Genomic DNA, 20,443 nt, shown 5'->3' with positions numbered 1-20,443 from the left:
ACTACCACCTTCATGTGCCCAACTTCAACAACCACTGATAAAAATAAAAACGGTGGGTTTAATTATCCACTATTTTATCACTCTCACTCTCACCCGTTTTTCCACACGTTTTCAGTACTCTCCTAACTCTCTCAATTACTTTGTCATTTCTCTCTCTCATGCGCCTCTTCATATTTACTCCCTTTATCTCATCTTCTCTCTTCTTTCGCCTTTTAGTTCGTCTATCTCATTTTCTCTCTTCTTTCTTTGTCTGGCTTGTATGGTTTTTATTTTCCATTTTCTTTTTCAACTCCTCATTTTTCTTTCTTTCTATGGCTGTTCTTTTAAATCTAATTCTTCTTCTTCTATTTCATTTTTTTCTTAGATCTAAAAAATATTACATACGACATCCAATTAATGTTTCACTAAACAAAAGTTCAACGATATGTTTTAAACAACCTATTCCTCGATGTTTTCAAATATTACATAATTCTAATCAAATAGTGGAATTTAAAATTGTACACTGATGCAACATAATAGTAAAAAAAAGTAGACATCAATATTTCTAAAATCATTTCACCGGTTTTAGAAAAAGATAAATCTATAAAAATTGGTAAAAAAGGACCATCTAATAGTTGGTTTTATGATTTAAATTGAAAGATTTTGGTTTTCTTAAGATTAACATTTAAATCCCTTTTATCTAAAACAATGCCAATAATTTCATTTGATGACACTTCAGTTCTTTTTAACTTTTACGATAACTAATGATTAAGTTGGATTTTTGAATGGAATAATCACTTCTATTTGAGTATTTAAAAAATTGAAGTCAAAATTTTGTCTTCTGTATATGAATATTTTGAAGAGAATTTGTTATGTTTTGAGAGTGAAAAATAAGTTTTTTTTTTTAATCTTAGAAATGTTAGGAAAATACGTGTACAATTGAAAACTAAAATCAACAATAGTGAAAAAAAGACAATCAATTTCATTTACAAAAACAACACCCGATATCTCAACTCAGCTCCCAAACACTGACAATAATTACCAATTCAATTATGTATACCAAACATTGTAACTCTCTAAATAATTTAACTCTATAAATAATGATTATCAACTCAATTCAACTTTTTATCGTGACCAAACACCCCTTCAAGGTAAAGAAGTGATTTTTTTTTCCTTTTTTATTTCCCAACTAGACTAGATTACGCCTTTAGGTCATTGGGTCCGTTTGGTGCAGGCGACTGTGGCAGTGCCCTAACCTCTCTCTCTCCACTGGCGTTGTTTCTCCTACACTAACACGCTGCAGTTCCACAAAGCGAAACAAAGAGAGAGAGAGAAAAAAGGGTAAAAGAAACGAAAAGAAAAGAAGTCTTTGCATAAAATAAGTCACTCCCCTTGAACCCAGAAAAAAAGGGGCAAAAAGTAAAGAAAACTCCTCTCGCGAATTGATTTTTATTAATTTTTTTCTTCTCTTTTCAATTGGGTTCTTTATTAGATTGGATTTTTAGATTTGGGTCACCGATTTTTCCTGTTATTTCGTTCGAATTTGTCCGAATTCCAATCCCGATTGCCCCCTCTTCCATTGTTGGGGTTGTGTTTAATTTCAACAGTTGTTTGTCGACTTTGTTATTTGGAAAACTGCCACGCAGCGATGTTCCGATTTGAGCAGGAGAAGATCCGAAAACGAATTTGATATTTCCCAATTGGTTTCTTTGATCAGTTGAATTCGTTTCAGTGCTCTTAGGTTCTGATATGGCTGATGCTCTTTCTGTTATTCCTGCATTTGTGCTCCGAAACCTCTCTGATAAACTCTATGAGAAACGGAAGAACGCTGCTCTTGAGGTCTACTTCCTTACCCATTTCATCGGGTTTTTTCATTTCTAGGGTTTTGATTGTATGTAATCTTCAAAGGGTTGCATTGTGCTTTTAGGTTGAGGGAATTGTGAAGCAACTTGCTTCGGCTGGAGATCACGAGAAGATTACGGCGGTTATCAATCTGCTGACCAACGATTTCACTATGTCGCCTCAAGCGAATCATAGGAAGGTATGAGATGAATGACAATGGATACTTGTGATAGTTCAGGTTTTCTTTTAGAGTTTGGGTTTTGGGTGAAATCTTGATTTTCTGTTCATTATTATTGTTATTATTATTTCATATTTGGAATTTGCTTGATTTTAAACTTTCAATTTCATTTTTAGGGAGGATTGATAGGCCTTGCTGCTGCAACTGTTGGCTTGTCTTCTGATGCGTCTCAACATCTTGAGGTTAGCATATTCTTAGGCGGCTTCCTATTGAGTTTTATAGTTTACTTCATCATGATTGCCAATGGACTACGGCCGTTATATCCTCTAACTAAGTACATAGTCTACTTAAAATGTACCTGAAGAGTTTACTGGTTTGAAGATGGGTATGTTGTCCTAACTCTGCAGCTTGTTGCTTAAAACTGTTGAACTATAGAGATTCTTGCTACACCGTATATCATTTTGGGAGAAGGGCATACGAAACTTGATTTATGTCTCCTCTCTCTTCAATTATGTAATTTTTAAGGGTTTTTTTCCTTCTTGTTGATGCTTAAATTGTTCCAGTGCTATATAATCAGAAAGTTGCCATTTTCTGTGATTATATTTGTTTTGCTTTCTTCCATTTTGGTGATGTTATTATCTTATAGTTTTTTCTTCTAACATTATAAATGAACTTTCCAGCAAATTGTACCTCCTGTGCTCAATTCTTTTTCTGATCAAGATAGCAGAGTACGTTATTATGCATGTGAAGCTCTATACAACATTGCAAAGGTGAGAAGAATGGTTAGAGCTGTTAATGTATTTTTGGGGCTAAGCTGAATATGTACTTCTATTGCTGCAGGTTGTCAGAGGCGATTTTATAGTTTTTTTTAACCAGATATTTGATGCCTTATGTAAGCTTTCAGCTGATTCAGATGCCAATGTACAAAGTGCTGCTCATCTCTTGGATCGACTTGTGAAGGTACTCCCTTACTCACTCCCTCCTGCCACAAGTTTAAAGAGAAGAGAAATTAAGAATTCCATGTTTAAAAAATTCTCTGGTTCACTATGGATTGAGAGGAACACCAGAATGTTTGGAAAATAAAGCAGATGCATATATCTTTGGATAACATATGACCTCTTATTCGAATGCTTTACATTTAAAGATTCGCTCTATCATATTTACTCTACCTACCTCATTGATGTAAATTGGCACAGCTTCTTAAAAGTTAGAAGTTGAGGGAGATGCCTTGTTTCCTTGCTCTCTGTTTTGAATTTCTCCTCCCCTTTTTCCCTTGAATATTAACAAACTCCTCTTTGTTTTAATGAACAATTTCTCTTGTTTTTAACTAATTTTATGAATTAAATGGAACAGGATATTGTTACTGAAAGTGATCAGTTCAGGTATGGCATCATTTCTCAAAGTGCTTGGTTTGGCTATTTTATTGAATGTTACTTTTAAGAAGCATTGTTTTGAAGTTGTATTGGAAGATGTCTTTATGTATATTTCTTTTGGTGATCTCTCTTCAGCATCGAAGAGTTTATTCCATTACTGAGGGAGCGTATGAATGTCCTAAATCCCTATGTCCGTCAGTTTTTGGTTGGATGGATCACTGTACTTGATAGCGTGCCAGATATTGATATGTTGGGCTTTCTTCCTGATTTTCTTGATGGTGAATATTTGTGTTAACTGAAATTTCTTTTAATATATAATTTGTTCTTTTTGTTTTGAATGTGGAATCAAAGGTGTGAAGAGCTATATTTCTATAATTTCTTTTCTGCTAAATGTTTATGATACTTACAAATCCCTGATAAATCTCAGGTTTGTTTAATATGTTGAGTGATTCAAGTCATGAAATCCGGCAGCAAGCTGATTCTGCTCTTTCGGAGTTTCTCCAAGAGATAAAAAATTCTCCAGTAAGATTGCTTAGCTAACATGGACTCATTGAGTGCCCATAACCAGATTAGCCTCCAATGATTGCACTTTATTTATTTATTTAATAATTAATTTAAAAAACCATATTTATTGTTAAAGCTAATTGTAGTTCATCTTGTAAGCCCTTTGGCTCTAAGTGTTGTGGCTCCTCTTTTGTATTTTTCTGATTTTGAATGAAGAGTTTTGGTTTCTTATATAAAAAGAAAATTCATTTCCCATTTCTACTATTGATAATTACAACCTGTTTGGACAACAAACAAAACCAGAAAAATAGCAGGAAGACATACATGCAAGCATGCAAATGCAGAAATAGATTTAATAATTGTCATCTATTTTTCCTACCTTTTCTTCCATGCATGTGCAAAATTTATTTGTTCATTTAATAATTTTCTGACTCGAGCAGTGCTACTCTTGAAGTCTGTAGATTATGGCCGAATGGCTGAGATTCTGGTCCAGAGGGCTTCTTCCCCAGACGAATTTACTCGCTTAACGGCTATTACATGGGTACTTTAGACTTGAGCATCCATCATTTGTTATTATAACTTCTCTAAGATTAAAAAAACTTGACTACGTCTCACTTTTTTTGTGAGATCCTTCCTAGTTTGATCGAGAACAGGTAGAGATTTCTTACTATTGTGCATTATTTTTATAAATTTATAGTTTTCTTACATTTGCAGATTAACGAGTTTGTAAAACTTGGTGGAGATCAACTAGTACCTTATTATGCTGATATTCTAGGAGCAATTCTACCTTCCATAGCTGATAAAGAAGAGAAGATTAGAGTGGTAGGATTTATCTTCCCCCTTTCTTTTGTCCCTTGTGCCACGAACACCATGCACTTAATTTAATCCTATACTTTAAGCTTTTATGTTTTTCTCAATCATCAATTATGTTTTCCATATTATGGTTGGTTTTTATTATCTTTAATATAATATTATAGTTGAGAAATATGAGAGATATGTTATATAGTACTCATCACCAGCGCCAAATTTATGAATTTTTCTTATTAGAAAAAATACGAATTTGTATGAAAATTTTATTGTGGATTTTTTAATCAGTATTTTTCTTTTAATATAGAAACAACTGCTTTCATCGATATGAAAATGAAAGATTACTAGGGCATACGAAAAACCAAGTCCCCAAAAACTCCGCTACAGTATGGGGTTCCTATTAAGTATAATGTTGCCCCAAAGATCCCATAATAGAGAATAGGGCCTGCAAACCATTTCTCTGTAGAAGGCAAATGTAAAAGGAACTCCCCGATCAAGTCTCTATCAATCTCTTTGACAAATGATTGGTTGATTAATCTTAAATGTGTTAATAAGGCGAGGATAATATTAAAACTCATATGGTGAACAGAATTGGGTTTAAATGGGAAGAGGATCAATATTCACATAGAAGTAGTTGTAAATTGTAATATATGATAAAACATAGTCCTTGATTCATATTCGTATAATAAAATTGCAATTTGGTGTTGCAAGGTTCATAAATGGTTCTTAGAGAAAAGGCTTTCTTCTCTAAACGAGGATGGATTGCCTGGTTGAATGAGATTCCTAGTTATGTATCTCTATTAAGAATTCTATTTTCAGTTAGTAAGAGTATTGAGAGAGTGATGAAGAATTTCTTGTTGGAATGGCCTGAGGTTGATTAGAGGGGGGGGGGGGTCTCATTTGGTTGTGGGAGGTTGTGGTGGTCAAGTTGTTGGAGTTGGGCAATGTAGGGATTGGGAGATTGAGATTATGTAACAGGGCTCTGCTGGCTAAATGGTTGTGGTGGGGAGGGTCTCATTTGGTTGTGGGAGGTGGTGGTGGTCAAGCTGTTAAAGTTGGGCAGTGTAGGGATTGGGAGATTGAGATTATGTAGCAAGGCTCTATTGGCTAAATGGTTGTGGTATTTCTTCATGGAGCTTGATGCTTTGTGACGCACAGTTATTGTGATTAGGTATGGCCCACACCCTTTTGGGTGGGTGGTAGCCTAGTAGGTGGTGGTGCCAATTGGTCTAGTACAAGCTCTGGTTTCCCTTTCTCTTCGTTTCTTAGATGTTCTGTTGAAGAGGGCTCAAGTTTTTAATTTTGGGAAGATTGTTAAGAGTGATAAGCCCTGAGTTGTTCTTGCACTTTTATCATCTTTTGAGTAAGAAAATACATTTTGTGGCCTCCATTTTACCGTTCTCAGATCCCTTCTCTTTGTTGTCTTTGGGTTTTTGACGCCCTTGTTCTGATGGAGAGGTGTTAAAGGTGGCCGATCTTCTTTCTCTTCTTTGTAGTCAACACATGGAACGAGGGAGAAGGGACTCTAGGTTTTGGATCCATGATTCTTCTAGAGGCTTCTCTTGCCATTTTGTCTCCTGCATGTTGTTATGTATCTCTTCCCCACCCCAGACTGCCTATGCTTTCTCCTCCCTCTGGAAGGTTAGAATTCCTAGGAAGGTAAAGTTTTTTGTGTGGCAGGCTTTTCACGAGAGAGTCAATGCTGTGGACTGTGTTTAGAGACACCCTTCCTTTGTGTTGCTCCCACAATGGTGCAATCAGGATCTCCATCACTTGCTGTGGGGTTGCCTTTTCGGGAGAAGGGCAAATTGTTGTGGCATGCTAGTTTCTTTGACAGTATGTGGGGTATTTGGGAGAAACAATAAAACTTTTAGAGAGGTGAAGGGGATGGTGAGGAATGGTGAGGAATTGTGAGAGGTGGCGAGATTTAATGCTTCCTTGTGGGCATCGGTCAGTCGACCTTTTTAGGTTGGTTTCATTTTCCTCTTACGAAATGACAATAACTTTAAGATTATAAAATGATAAATATTGTTAGTCAGAATGTAATTTTCATTCTCAAATTTGATGTTCTTTAATAGGACGAGGAAACATTTTTTAAAAGATTTCCATTCTATATTTATTCATATGTTATACACTTTAATATTTATCCTAAGAATTGTAAGCAATGGTTCAATATATCAATTTTTCTAGAATATATCAATGTTAATCGAAAAATGTTTTAACGGAACATGCTTTAAGTTACGACATTACTTGAACCGGATCTGTTCTATAGGTTATACATCTGTGTCCTTGAGTTCTAATAAAAATGCTGTAAGTTATTAACTCCACAAAGTATACATAAAACATACAATGATAAATTGGATAAGATTCCAATTATAAAGAAGTCTTGCCCTTTGATTTATAGATGAAACACATGTAGTGCTTTTTAATTCTTCATATTATTAAGGCGTGGGAAGGAAACGACATGCACTTACCTAAACAGGTCTCGTTTGATAACCATTTGTTTTTTTTTTTTTTAAATAAGCTTATCAATCTTGTTAAAAAAAAAAAAAAAGAGCTTATAAACACTACTTCCACATTTAAGTTTTTAGTTTTGGAAACTAAAAAAAATGGTTTTAAAATATTTGTTTTTGTTTTCAAAGTTTGACTAGGAAGTCAAGTTTCGTGAAAACCATATTTTTTAAGTTTTTGTTCTTAAATTTTTATTAAAGGAAAACTGCACAATAATATTCTGTTACCTGACCTTATTATTAACTTAGAAATAAAAATGTAGAATTTTCAATTATAAAATTCTCAGTGAATGAATTAAAATGGCTATAACGTTTAGTGTCTGGCTATTTTTAGTTGCATATTTAATTGTTGAGAGTCAGTTTTTTGACTTAATAATATGATTAGAGAGAGTCTAAAGGGATACAAAAGTTTCTCTCTTCAGCCTCATTTTATATATAAAGTATGGTTTGGTATAGACTAGAGCTTTCCCCTTGAGGGGACTTGTTTTTATGAGAACTTAATGCAACTGATTTGTTTACATTATATTTGAAGGTTGCTCGGGAAACTAATGAAGAACTTCGTAATATCAAGGCTTTTCCATCCGAAGGATTTGATGTTGGTGCTATCCTTTCTATAGCTAGGAGGTATAGCCCCCCCTGTCCACCCATGTTTGCTGGCCCCTTATTTCAATGAAACTTGGTTTTTCGATTAAAAAAATATTTTTCAATGGCACCACATCGTTGGAGTTACGTGGAGTGATTATGTTGATGCTTTTTGCTGTGATGACTGATGAGGATGTCTTCATGATTGTTGCTTCTGTTGATTGGTCAGACAATTATCTAGTGAACATGAGGCTACTAGGATTGAAGCATTGTATTGGATATCAACACTTCTAGACAGACATCGAACTGAGGTGACTATGATATTGTCAATTTTTTGTTTTTTTTTTAATCAGAGATGACTTGTCGTTAACATATGGATTGACCTATTACTTATCCTAGAATTATCTTAGTCGATCACCATTCTCCGTATTATTTTTTCTTTTTACCCCCACCAAAAAAAAAAAAAAAAGAATAAAAAAGCGGAAAAGAAGGAAGGAATTTGACCTGAAGTTTTAATGTTTGATCGCTAGCAAGAACCATCTTTTTGCCATTGGGTTTATCCAGAATTAAGAACAGAAATCAAATCTCTCAGGGGAGGATGGTTGACCGGACAGAGGAAGAAAGAATGATCGGAAAAACCCTTAGAAGGATTAGGGCTCCAAAAGCAAATGTCCCTTCTCCCTACAGGGCAGTTAAACTCCCCTAACAACGACAGGAGAACAATATTCCTTGTTTCTCTATCAGACAATGAATTACGGAATTTCAAAGTGGGGGCTGGTTGAGCCTAATATCTAATTTTCCTCCTTCCTCCATGTTCTTCAATGGAAATCTTCCCACCCACCCCTGACCTGTAGACCGAGAAGATTTTACACTCTACTCTGACTTTTCTCATCTCTCAACCAAACCACAAAGTCATCAGGACTTTCTTTCTCACTCAGGACATTTCATTTTTGCTAACATTCCTAATACAAGGGAAGGGTTCACAGGAAAGGGGAAAGAAGATCCATCCAAGAAGAAGTAAGGACTAAAAACAGAAACACTTGTTTTGTGACTACATTCTTAACAACTTCCGACACATCTTTTATTTCTCAAATATTGGGAGGTGGATTCTATTTGGGGGCATAGTCCGAGCGTCCGGGGATAACAGTGATCTTTATGGTGGGTGTTCTGTTGTAAGGGGATCTGATGATTTCCTAGTGTAATGGGTACTGTTGTTCAAAATGGCGACAAGTAAATATGGGGTGAATGGGACAAGTTGATTTGCTGAAGAAGACAAAGGTCTTGGTGATTGAAAGCACTTGGAGCTTTTATTTCCAGCTGTAGGCAAAAGATAAAAAACCTTTCAAATAAGGTTGGTAGCTCTAGCAATACATTGTTGTGGTAGTATTCAGTTTCATAGTAAAAATCTAACAGATGTAGAATTGAGTGATCCTTAATAAAGACTTCAAATAGTGTTCACATGAGTTTTAATGAAGTATGACCTAGTCTTTGTCCTGCATCCAAGTAGTGCTTTGTTAGGGCCACAAAAATGTGTTCCTCGTCATTAATATGTTTGCTCGCGGTAATTGTGACCTCTCGGGAGAATCGATGACTGCATCAAAGATGCACTTGCTAGTACTAGTACATCTGAGAATTCTTAATTGGCTAGTTGTAAATAGACCCAGACTGTGGAACAAAGGATTATCCCGGACCTACACCGAGGTATTGACGGTGATTCTCAAATATTGCAGAACAGAATTTGATACGATGAGATAGAATGCAATAGAAACAAAGACACGGGGAACGGGTTACACAATTGTATAATTTCATTTGCTTGGTTCTTTGTATTCGCCTTTATTTCCAAGTACACATCTCTTGTACTAAATTTTATTGATTAATAAAGGCCGTTTCCTTTTCAAAAAAAAAAAAAAAAAACAATTGTATAATTTCATACGCCAATGTCATTTCTGACAAAGGATAAGCTTTGTCAGTGTGCTACTTTTTCTAATTTCCAACTTTTCTCAATTCTCAGCATTTTTTTCATTAAATTATCACATCATTTCACCTCAAAATATTTTTAAAATTTATATTATTTCATAATTATTTTCTCATTTCTTTTTTAAATTTGTGCTCTCACATCAACATTTACAAATTACAATATACATCTAAATTTCCTTACTTTATAGGAATGATGATTAAAAATGGTCAATTATAGTCTAATTAAGCTACAATCAAAGTTTCACTAATTAATTGTAACAATTTATGTCAATTTCAATAAAATTTTCCGAAATTTCCATCAACATTGATATTTCTATAAAATCAGAACCTCGATATTCTCATTGACATCGATATTCAAACCTTGGTTGTAACTAATAACTAGTTTTAATTACTTCATATATATGGTAACATTCACATTCGTTAATTATTTTATAAGCACTTGTGCTAATTTATTGATTTATTTACATCAGCAGTGTTATTGAGCTTTCTTAAGATAGTTTGATTTTTCATTGTAATTACTGTTGATCTGTCTAGATCTACCGTTTTCACTTGTCTTCTTGGTCTCTCTTTTTGGTGGATTCTTGTGGGTGGTTAATCTTCATTCCTTTTTGGGACAGGTATTGATCTATTTGGATGATATACTTGACAGCCTTCTTCAAGCCCTATCTGATCCTTCTGATGAGGTAATCATTTCTTTTGGTGATTTGAGTTCAGATCCCCATCTCTCTTGTTCTTTATCTGGTCTCTAGATATCAAACGGTTTCTTTTATCCCTTGAGTTTTGAGTTCAGTTTGCATTTGATCCAAAGGTTTCAGAATGTTATACTCGTACCTCTAAATTTTAAGTTTAGTTTCTATTCCGTCACTAGGTTTCAAAATGTTACACTTTTATCTATGAGTTTTCACCAAGGCTCATTTGGGTCCTTGATGTTAACCTTTTGTTAGTTAATTTTAAAAAAACTTTGATGTGAATTTTTTATAATTAATCTTAGTAGTGATAGTGACATGGTAAGACAATTATTTCTTTTTGGATGATTGTTTTTGTTTTTTAAATGAGGTCTCTCCCTCCCTCCCTCACAGCCTCACTAACCTTCTTTCTCCCCTCCCTGCTGCTGCCACCTTTTTCTATAGTCGATCCTCTGTTGCTACCCATTCCCTTTCCCATTCTACCTTGGAGTGGATTTGAAAGTGAGGGCAGATAACAGTGGGGGATGGGAATGATGGTGGATCGACAAAGTGAAGGGCAGTGCTGATAGGGAGAGGTGGAAGAATGTTAGAGAGGGGGAGAGAGAATTTTCCGAGGGAGAGAATATTTTTTTAATAGAATTTTACATAGCTCAAAATAATACCTTAGTAATTGTTGTCATGTCACTATTAAAATTAATTAAAAAAAGCTTTTAACATACCTAAAGAAAAATTGCCAACATGAGGATAGGTTGACTGACATAAGATATATACTCTTGATCAAGAGGTTAGAGGTTCGAATTCCTCACTTTTTTTTTATGGTTGGACTCAAAAAGAAGTAAACCATAACCAAAGGGAAATTAACATCAAGGGACAAAGTGAGCATTAGTGAAAACTCAATGAAAAAAGTGTAACATTTTGAAACCGAGGGACCAAAATGAAAATTCAAAACAAAAGTTAAGGGTAAAAGTGTAACATTTTGAAACTTATGGAATAAATAAAAACTAAACCCTTAACTTAGTGGTAAAGTAACCAAATGAAAACTAAGTTCTCATGGACCAAATGTTATTTTTCCTATGCTTTTATTATTGTTTATTAATTTTCCCATGTTTTTATTATCTTTACTTTTAAAGAGAATGAATCCATTGTGTTCATGGGTGAACTTCTGTTGTCTTTCTTTCAAGATTCAGTCTCAATCCTAATTATTGCTGCTTTAAAAGATTTTGAACGATGGTTACTATGAAAGATCAAGGTTGATGAAGAATTTGATGTACTGATAAAACTGAGTTCTATTACTCAGATTATCTTTTGACTGTTTGAAATTAGCTGTATAAGGTCTATCTACGGGTTTTCTAATCATTATTATTGCTGTTTATTATTTTGGATGCTGTCATAGGTGGTGCTCCTTGTTCTCGATGTTCATGCTTGCATAGCAATAGATCAGCAACATTTTCGCCAACTTGTTGTCTTTCTCGTGCATAATTTTCGGATCAACAATTCTCTTCTGGAGAAGTGGGTTCTTTTCCCTCCCTTCTACTTATTTGTTGTTGCACACAGAGATTCGGATGTGTTGATATTTAATTTTTTGATTTTCATAGTATATGTTGTTTATCATTTTCTTAGGCGTGGTGCATTGATAATACGCCGGTTATGTGTACTTTTAAATGCTGAACGGGTCTACCGTGAACTTTCTACAATATTGGAAGGAGAATCAGATTTGGATTTCGCTTCTATTATGGTTCAGGTTGCTATCTCAACAATTTATTTTTCTTTATTATTTATAAACCTTGCATAGGCAGCTGAACAAATGAATCACTGTTGTAATAAGGCCAAAAACTTCAATTAATGGCATTTTTCAAAGTCTACATGATTTATATTTTAATTGTCAAATATTCATGCGTGTTTAGGAGCATAAATGTCTTTTTTTTAATTACTTTTTTTTAAGGGGGTGTGTGAGAAACTAAGAGATTCATTTGAAAGGCCAAAGCCAAATAACACTATATAGGGGATAAAGGGATCAGGCATCCCTTTTCCCAAACGAAGGATTACAAAAAGACCTAGTCTTAGATGATGGAGTCTATGGAGTTATTACAAATACGCCTATGCTGAGTACTCCAAACCAAGGCCGTATGCTGTACAAAACCACAAAAAGAAAAAGAAGAATTCTTATCTGAGAAAATTCTAGAGTTCCTTTCAGGCTTTCCTTCCAAAGGAGCCAAGGGACTGAATTCTTCCAAAGCATTCTTGCTTTCTCATTAAATAACAATCCCTAGAAAACTTCAATCAGCTACCTATCCAGCAACTTAGGTTTACATTCCTTCCAGCTGAATTTGCTCAGAGAAAAATTCCAAGCCCTATCTGCAAAGTCAGAGTGAAGTAACAGATGGGAGAGGGTTTCCTCACTTCTGAAACACATTAAGTAAATGTTGGGGGAGAGATATAAGCTGGGAGCCTCCTAACCATCACAGGTTGGCCTAGTGGTAAATAGGGAGTATGACCTTGATAAAGGGCTAAGGGGTCATGAGTTCATTCATTGGATCTATCTCGGATTTAATATCCCGTGAGTTTCTATGACACCAAATGCTATTGGGTTAGGCGGTTTGCCCGGTGAGATTAGTTGAGGTGTGTAAGCTGGTCTAAACACTCACGGATACCAAAAAAGAAAACAAGCATGGAACCTCCTCTAAGCATTGTCCAAAGTATTGATGCTGCTAAGAGAAGTAGTCCACAAGAAGAATGCAACTCTTTTATTAATCTTACCACCATATTTGATTGCAAAACCCTCGTCCAGCACTCTTCTTTGTATAGGAACATAGAGTTTTAGCTGTGTGATTATTTAGGAATTTTCCATATTGCTTATTGTTCTTTCAAACACTAAAAGGTGGAACAAAAATCATATCTGAAACTGCAGGATGGTTTCAAATATGATTTTTGTTATGATCACTGTATCTCAACATACTGTTTCTAATGTTAGGAACAAAGGCGCTGAAGTGGTTACACTCTTTCTTCTCAACCCCTAATTTCTAATCTTGAAACCCTGACTATTGAATTCCAGTTGTGTTTGAACCCTCCCCCTTAAATATTTTCTTCTTTAAGTCTGTATTTTTGGTTAGAGAGTCTGCTAGCTTTCCATTTCAGCAAGTTTACTCTTTTCATTTCTCTTCAGGCACTCAATTTGATTTTGCTGACTTCCTCTGAGTTATCTGGTCTTCGTGATCTTTTAAAGAAATCATTGGTGGATGCAGCTGGGAAGGACCTTTTTGTTTCTTTATATGCATCGTGGTGTCATTCCCCAATGGCTATTATTAGTCTTTGTTTATTAGCACAGGTAGAGTTTGAATGAGTTAATCCTTGAGTTCAGTATCAAACTATCCCAATATCGAAATGAGAGTGATACCAATTTTTTTTTCCTGTTTCAATATTATTTTTTACTTCTGTATGGCAGTCATACCAGCATGCTAGTGTGGTGATTCAGTCTTTGGTGGAGGAAGATATTAATGTGAAATTTTTAGTTCAGCTGGATAAACTGATTCGCCTTCTGGAGACTCCAGTCTTTGCTTATCTAAGACTGCAGGTGCGGAATGACTAAATATAGTTCACTTTCCTATTGAGTCTTTGAAATGATATTCTATAGTAGTTGCTTGCAATTTCTTCATTCTCTTCTTACTATTTCTATTTAGATGAATAAATTTAATTTTTGTGCTTGCTATTCTTTTTCGTTCTATTTTATTTTTTTTGGGACAAAAAGCTTGCTTTCAGAAAGATGATGGAAAATAAATTAGAGCCTAAAGGAAGGCAAGCCTGACCACAGGAGCAACGCAAAACAAAAACATTTACAGAAAATAGGCTTCGTTTGTTTTTCTTACACATTTATTCTTACATTTAGAAAGAATGGGGGTGGGAAGGAAGAAAACTGATGTGATCCATTTGTGTTGTTACTTGTTTACATTTGCTTGGGAATGAATCAAACTTGTGTATGTTGAATTTTTATCACATAATTTATTATAGTATTAGTATGTGTAAAAGTATATCAAAAGATTTTCCAAAACATTTTTAGTGTCCTGGCTATGTCCTATCACAATTCTTTTTGACAAAATTACATAATTTTGTTTGTAGTCGAGTCAATGCCATGTCAATGACATCATCAATTTGTTCTAAATTTATTTTTCTGTTTCAATATTATTATTTACGGAGTATGTAGTGTTGCAGTCTAGTCACAAGTCTCCTAGTTTAATTGGTGCACGCTGAGAGATTGTATGAATATTAAAATCAGAAACTGTTATTTTAATGATGATTCAATAGGAAAACTGTAGTGGTTAGTTTTGGGTTTTTGAGGGCTACCTTGGCTCACCTTTTTTTTTTTTGGGATTAATTTATATATCTATTATTTATTATTTTTTACATTTTTGTTTTTTAATTTCTATTTAAAAAACAAAAATGTTACACATTTTTGTAATTTGTTGTCATCTTAGTTTTTATTTATTTATTATTATTATTTTTATTTTGAAGTTAGCTATCATCTTGTAGTATCGCGTTGCGTAGTGTTTTTTTTTAATATCTTGGGTTTTTGCTATTGATTTACCTGTTTTGTATTTCTTCATTTGTCTGACATTTGATTGGACACTATTATGGTGTAAAAGGTAGCGTATGCATATTATATAAATATGCATTTGATCCATCAACTCTGCATGCATTCTTGGACTTGTACATTACAGCTATTTTGTACCATGTGATGGGAAAGGTTTGGAAATTATAGTACAATGTCATGACAATTGTTGTTGGTTGTGTTTTTTTTCCTTTCTTTTTTGGGGTAAGAAATACTCGTATGGAAGAAAGAGGATGGTGAGATGAGTTGTCCTTCGGCCTAAAGCCAAATGAACTTATGAAAAAGTAGTTTAATTAGGTCCTGCAAAAAAAAGAAAAAAAGAAAGAAAAGAAACGAAAAAGAAGTCATACATTTTTTTGATGGAATCTACAACTCTCATTGAGAAAAAATGAAAGAATACAAGGACATACAAAAAAACCAAGCCCACCAAAACACCCATTCTAAAGGAAGAGATTCCAACTAGGTAGGATGTTTCCAAGAGAATAATTACCAAAGACCTTTGATACCGAGTCCAAAGTGACACATGAAATCTCACTAAGGACCAAACCTCCCAGGGGTCCCTATTCCTACCTCTTAACATTCTATTGTTCCTCTCCCTTCGAGTATCCCACAACATAGCACACGCCTTAGCATACCACAAAAACGGCCTTTCTCTTTGAAAGGCGGATGGAGGAGGAACTCCCCGACCATAGCATGTAGATTCCTCTGGCCAACAATTTGAACATTGAACTCCTGCAGAAAGTAACTCCACATAACCCGGGCATACTAACAGTCCTAAAGGAGATGTTCCAGGTCTTCCCCTGACTTCTGACAAAGAATACAATGGAAAGGCCCCATTAACGAAGTCATCTTCCTAGCAAACCTATCTAAAGTGTTCACCCAAGCAAGCAAAATTGGCCAAGTAAAGAACCTAATTTTCTTTGGAATCTTAATCCTCCAAACCACATCGAATACTGAATCCCTAGTGGGGGAAGGTCCAACAACCACCTAAAGAAGGACCAGCAAGAAAAGCCTTCACAAGGGCCAGGACTCCAAATACGAATATCCCTCCTCTCCCTAAAGGTCACTCATCCAGTAAAGAAAGAAGAGAGACAACCTCTGTCGTTTTCTTATTGGACAAATTATGACAGATTGCGAAAGTAAAAGACACGAAGTTCTTGGACCAAACTAGGAAATCAGAGACCGATCGATTTTTTAAGACAAATGATAAAGATGAGGAAAAGCAGTGCATAGAGGACTATCCCCCATCCACTTATCTTCCCAGAAATACGACTCTTTGCCATCCCCCACGATACGACGGACCAAATGAGAAAGAGGGAAACTCGAGCAAAATATTTTTCCACGGATTTCGGTGTGTGCCTTTAACCCCTTTCTCCACCCAATCGAAGGGATGGTTGCCATGCTTACTCGCAATGATCCTACACCACATGGATTCGGGCTCAAGGGCAAAATGCCAAAGCCACTTGGCCAATAGAACTTTGTTTCTTATCCTTAAACTACCAATCTCCAACCCTTGTTAACGGATCGCCCAACAATCTCCCAACTAACCAAATGAGAGCCCTTCCCTTCACCTACCCCTTCTCGTAGAAAATTTCTCATAAAACTTTTCGAATGAGAAAAAGAAGTCATACATGGTTAAGAAAAAACTTTTGGAAGTATGCAACGGAAAGAACACAACAATACTCTCACAATCAATGCAGTTTAAACATTCCTCTTGTTATTCATTCCAACTGGATGTTCTTTTGTAAAGCAGGCTTCATGTTTTCCTTGGTTGTTTTGTCTTTTGGGAAATGCAATATTTTTGTTTTAGGTATCTTGCATTGTTTATTTCTTCTTAAATTGGATATATCTTTGGGATTCTTGCAGCTTCTTGAACCTGGAAGATATATGTGGCTGTTAAAAGCATTATACGGTCTTCTAATGTTACTTCCCCAGGTATGCCTTGTTACTTCAGTCGCTCCTTTTTCTTTCTTTTTTTTTCCTTCCTTTATGTATATATATATATGTATATATATGTCTATATATATGTATGTATGAGTGTATGTGTGTATGTGTGTGTGTGATGGGTGGCAGAACAGTTACGTGATCTAAATGGCAAGGCTCCCTAATAGCTAGTATATCTGTCGTGAAAAGAAAGGCTCCAATTTCTCTTTAGAATTGATTCTTGAGCTAGGATGATGTTGGCTTATGTTCTTTGCCCAGCAATATCTATTTCATATTCTTTTTCTTAATTACAAGATGTGTTCTCGTTATTGGATTTGCCATTTTCATAGTTTATGATAATGGGCATTATTTTAAGAGACATTTGCATTTGCATAATTAGCGAAAAATAAATATGCATTTTCAAATATAGTAGAGAGCTTGAAATCTTACAAAAATAGCACAATCCAAATTGAACTCAAATTTGAATATAATATATGATACAATTAGAAAAGTCACACTTATGCTATATTTGAAAAAAGTAATATGCTGTAACTCTCCGTAAGCTTCAGGTGTTGAAGTTTATACTAGTCTTCGAATCATGCATATCCAAAAAAGGTGTTAGTACATAATGCGTCTTGGTAGATCTTTTACATACAAAATTCTTTTGTAACTACAGCCTCCTAATGATTACTTGTGAATTGTGTATTTTTCCCCTTGGTGGGGGACGAGAGGGGTCTCTCTACCCAGTCATTAGGAATAGGATGTTCTTGTTCTCTTTTAGAATATATTCCTTTTGCTTCCTATATATAAAAAGAAGAGGTTCTAGTGGGAGAATAAAATTAGCGATGTAAATTTACGAGCTGATGAACTTGATATACTAGTAAATACTTGAATAGGTTCTTTGCTTCTGAACTTTACCTGTGCAATTCTAAAAAGGAGACATAAAAAATGTTGTCGAAATTACATAATGTTTGCTTCTGTAATGATGAATAGTGATATTCTTGTGATGCATTAATTGATCTTTTTTACCTATGGTTTGACGTACAAACACAGCAAAGTGCTGCCTTTAAGATACTACGAACACGTCTCAAAACAGTGCCTCCGTACTCGTTTAGTGGTGAGCACTTCAACCAATTATCATCCGGGAACTCCTACTCTGTAATGATGTCTGGGTTGAATATAAACGAAGATGGTGATGTAAGCCAGGATGCTGGGAACTCTCGTAAAGGAATTAACTTTGCTGCTAGGCTACAACAATTCGAGCACATGCAGCATCAACATCGCTTACATGAAAAAGAGCAGACACTGTCACGGACCAGTACTCCACCTCCGCTACCAATAACGGTTTGTTGACATAAATGCATTGTTTTCTAATTCCTTTAGCTTTACTAGCATTCCTGTCATTTACCAGCTTTGTTTGAAGTTTTCAATTCTATCGAGTGGAGCTTTTATAGTGATGGTCTGGAAAGTACTGAATATAATTCATACCTTCTTATACTACCATAAACAAAAGTGAGGTTTCATTAGAAACTGAAACATTAGGCTCTGTTTGGTAATTTTTTCCTTTATTGAAAATTAAGCCTACAAATACTCCTTCCACCTAAATTTCTTGCTTTCTTATCTACTTTTTATTAATGTTTTTAAAAACCAAGTTAAATTTTGAAAATTAAAAAAAAGTAGTTTTTAAAAACTTGTTCTTGTTTTTGGAATTTGGCTTAGAATTCATCTTTGGTAATTTTTTCCTTTTCGGTTTTTAGTTATTGAAAATTAAGTCTACAAATACTCCTTCCACCTAAATTTCTTGCTTTCTTATCTACTTTTTATTAATGTTTTTAAAAACCAAGTTAAATTTTGAAAATTAAAAAAAAGTAGTTTTTAAAAACTTGTTCTTGTTTTTGGAATTTGGCTTAGAATTCATCTTTGGTACTCAAAGAAAGATGCAAATCATTGTAAGAAAATAAGAGAAAATAGACTTGATTTAAAAAAAAAAAAAAAAAAAACGAATGGTTACTGAATGGAGTGTAAAAATTGGGTTATCCGTAATGACTTAAGAGATTGAGCATGAGAGAGTGGCAATAGGATACTGCTGCTTAAAGTACCGTGACAGTTTTCTTTCTCTGTAAAATGTTTTAGAACCATCTCTCTATATTAAAGTGGGGTCTAAAGTTCATATGTCACATCAAATAAAAAAACACCACATTTTGCTCTGTTCGATAAGTTTACTCCCAAAAATTCTTTCCGTTCATAAACATGCTTAAATTTTTTTCAGTTAAAAATCTCCCATTACTATGCAGGGGGTTGAAATCCCAGAAGAAACAAAGTGGCCGGTGTCAGCCCCGGCCTCGGCTCCGGCACCAGCCTCAGCTGCAGTAGCGGAGATAAACAGGCCTCCTTCAAGATCAAGGAGAGGGCCAGGGCAATTACAGTTATGATTATATGCTCTCCATTATATACAGTGGTTCTCAGTTATGGATGAGATTTTGTGTAGTTTGTAAAATTGTATATCATAGTAGAGTTTGGTCTAAAAGACTTTTTTTCTTTTTTTTCAATTAGCTGTGTGGTTGGGGACGGTTGGTTTATAAAAGAAAATTGAGATGAGCTCAGTTTTTGGCTGAGCTATTCTTTCCATTTTGTAAAAGGGAACATTTTTACCCATGTGGTTGTGTTATTTTTTTGTTGAAGCCATAGTGGGTAAAAAGGGGAAAGTACCTAGATGGAGGTTCAGTTCGTTTGCTTATTTCTCCTTTTTTTTTTTTTTTTTTTTCCTTCCTTTCATCATTCTGCTTGTTCGTCGTCGTCTTGTAACAATCTTCCAGAATAAGTTAAAGCTAATTCATGTACAGACAGTCTGTGGGTGGTGTTTTCCTCAAACAATGCTTCTTCCACGCAGTTGTGTGAGAACTTTGCCTTTTCCATGGCTAATGTTTTTTTATACAGCAGGGGTAAAATTGTCATTATGTAATTTCTAAAAGAGAACTAGTCTTAGAATATTGTTTGTGTTAATTGTGCATTTTGATTACCTCATAATGTTTTAGTTTGAGGTCATTCTTCCAACCTTTCAAAAGAGAAAAAAAGTAAGGATAAAGTAATAATTTCGGAGAAAAGGATATTTGGGCCATTAACTTGAGTGGAATATTATAGATTTTATGTTTGGGACATCAATCATAATTGATAGTATTTCTAATTATTATATTCTATAATGAACTACAATATTACTATTTCAATTCTCTTTATTATAGTATTTACTATTTATAATTTGGAATTATCGTTCTTTCGTTGCTCATGGAAATCTTGTGTCCGATTTTTTTAAATTGGTATCAGAGCTAGGTTATATACAATAAACTAGAATATATCCTAGACTCTCTAGGTGACCCTTGAACACTTTAGTTGTGAGGGTCTTTGTAAAGGGATTAACAACGTTGTATCCTATAAGAATCAGATCCTTATTTCTATATATAAGCATGTAATCTCTCGTTCTT

General features: G+C 34.7%; 1 protein-coding gene across 1 annotated transcript; it reads left to right on the top strand.

The window, feature by feature from the left end:
- Positions 1-1,188: 1,188 nt before the first annotated feature.
- On the top strand, positions 1,189-19,835 carry LOC120081426 (ARM repeat superfamily protein). The gene is made up of 20 exons (XM_039036274.2): positions 1,189-1,818; positions 1,907-2,020; positions 2,176-2,241; positions 2,680-2,769; positions 2,840-2,959; positions 3,353-3,381; positions 3,508-3,650; positions 3,800-3,894; positions 4,331-4,417; positions 4,591-4,698; positions 7,726-7,817; positions 8,005-8,086; positions 10,370-10,435; positions 11,832-11,947; positions 12,059-12,179; positions 13,602-13,763; positions 13,881-14,009; positions 16,908-16,976; positions 18,018-18,308; positions 19,259-19,835. Exons 1-20 carry the CDS (start codon positions 1,729-1,731, stop codon positions 19,394-19,396), a joined length of 2,208 nt encoding a protein of 735 aa, XP_038892202.1. The 5' UTR covers positions 1,189-1,728; the 3' UTR covers positions 19,397-19,835.
- Positions 19,836-20,443: the final 608 nt, after the last annotated feature.

The sequence above is a fragment of the Benincasa hispida genome, chromosome 7, assembly GCF_027475165.1.
Source record: "Benincasa hispida cultivar pf3 chromosome 7, pf3_genome.v1.1, whole genome shotgun sequence".
NCBI lineage: Eukaryota > Viridiplantae > Streptophyta > Magnoliopsida > Cucurbitales > Cucurbitaceae > Benincasa > Benincasa hispida.
The sequence above is the reverse complement of the archived record's forward strand: the minus strand, read 5'-3'. Positions and strand labels throughout refer to the sequence as shown.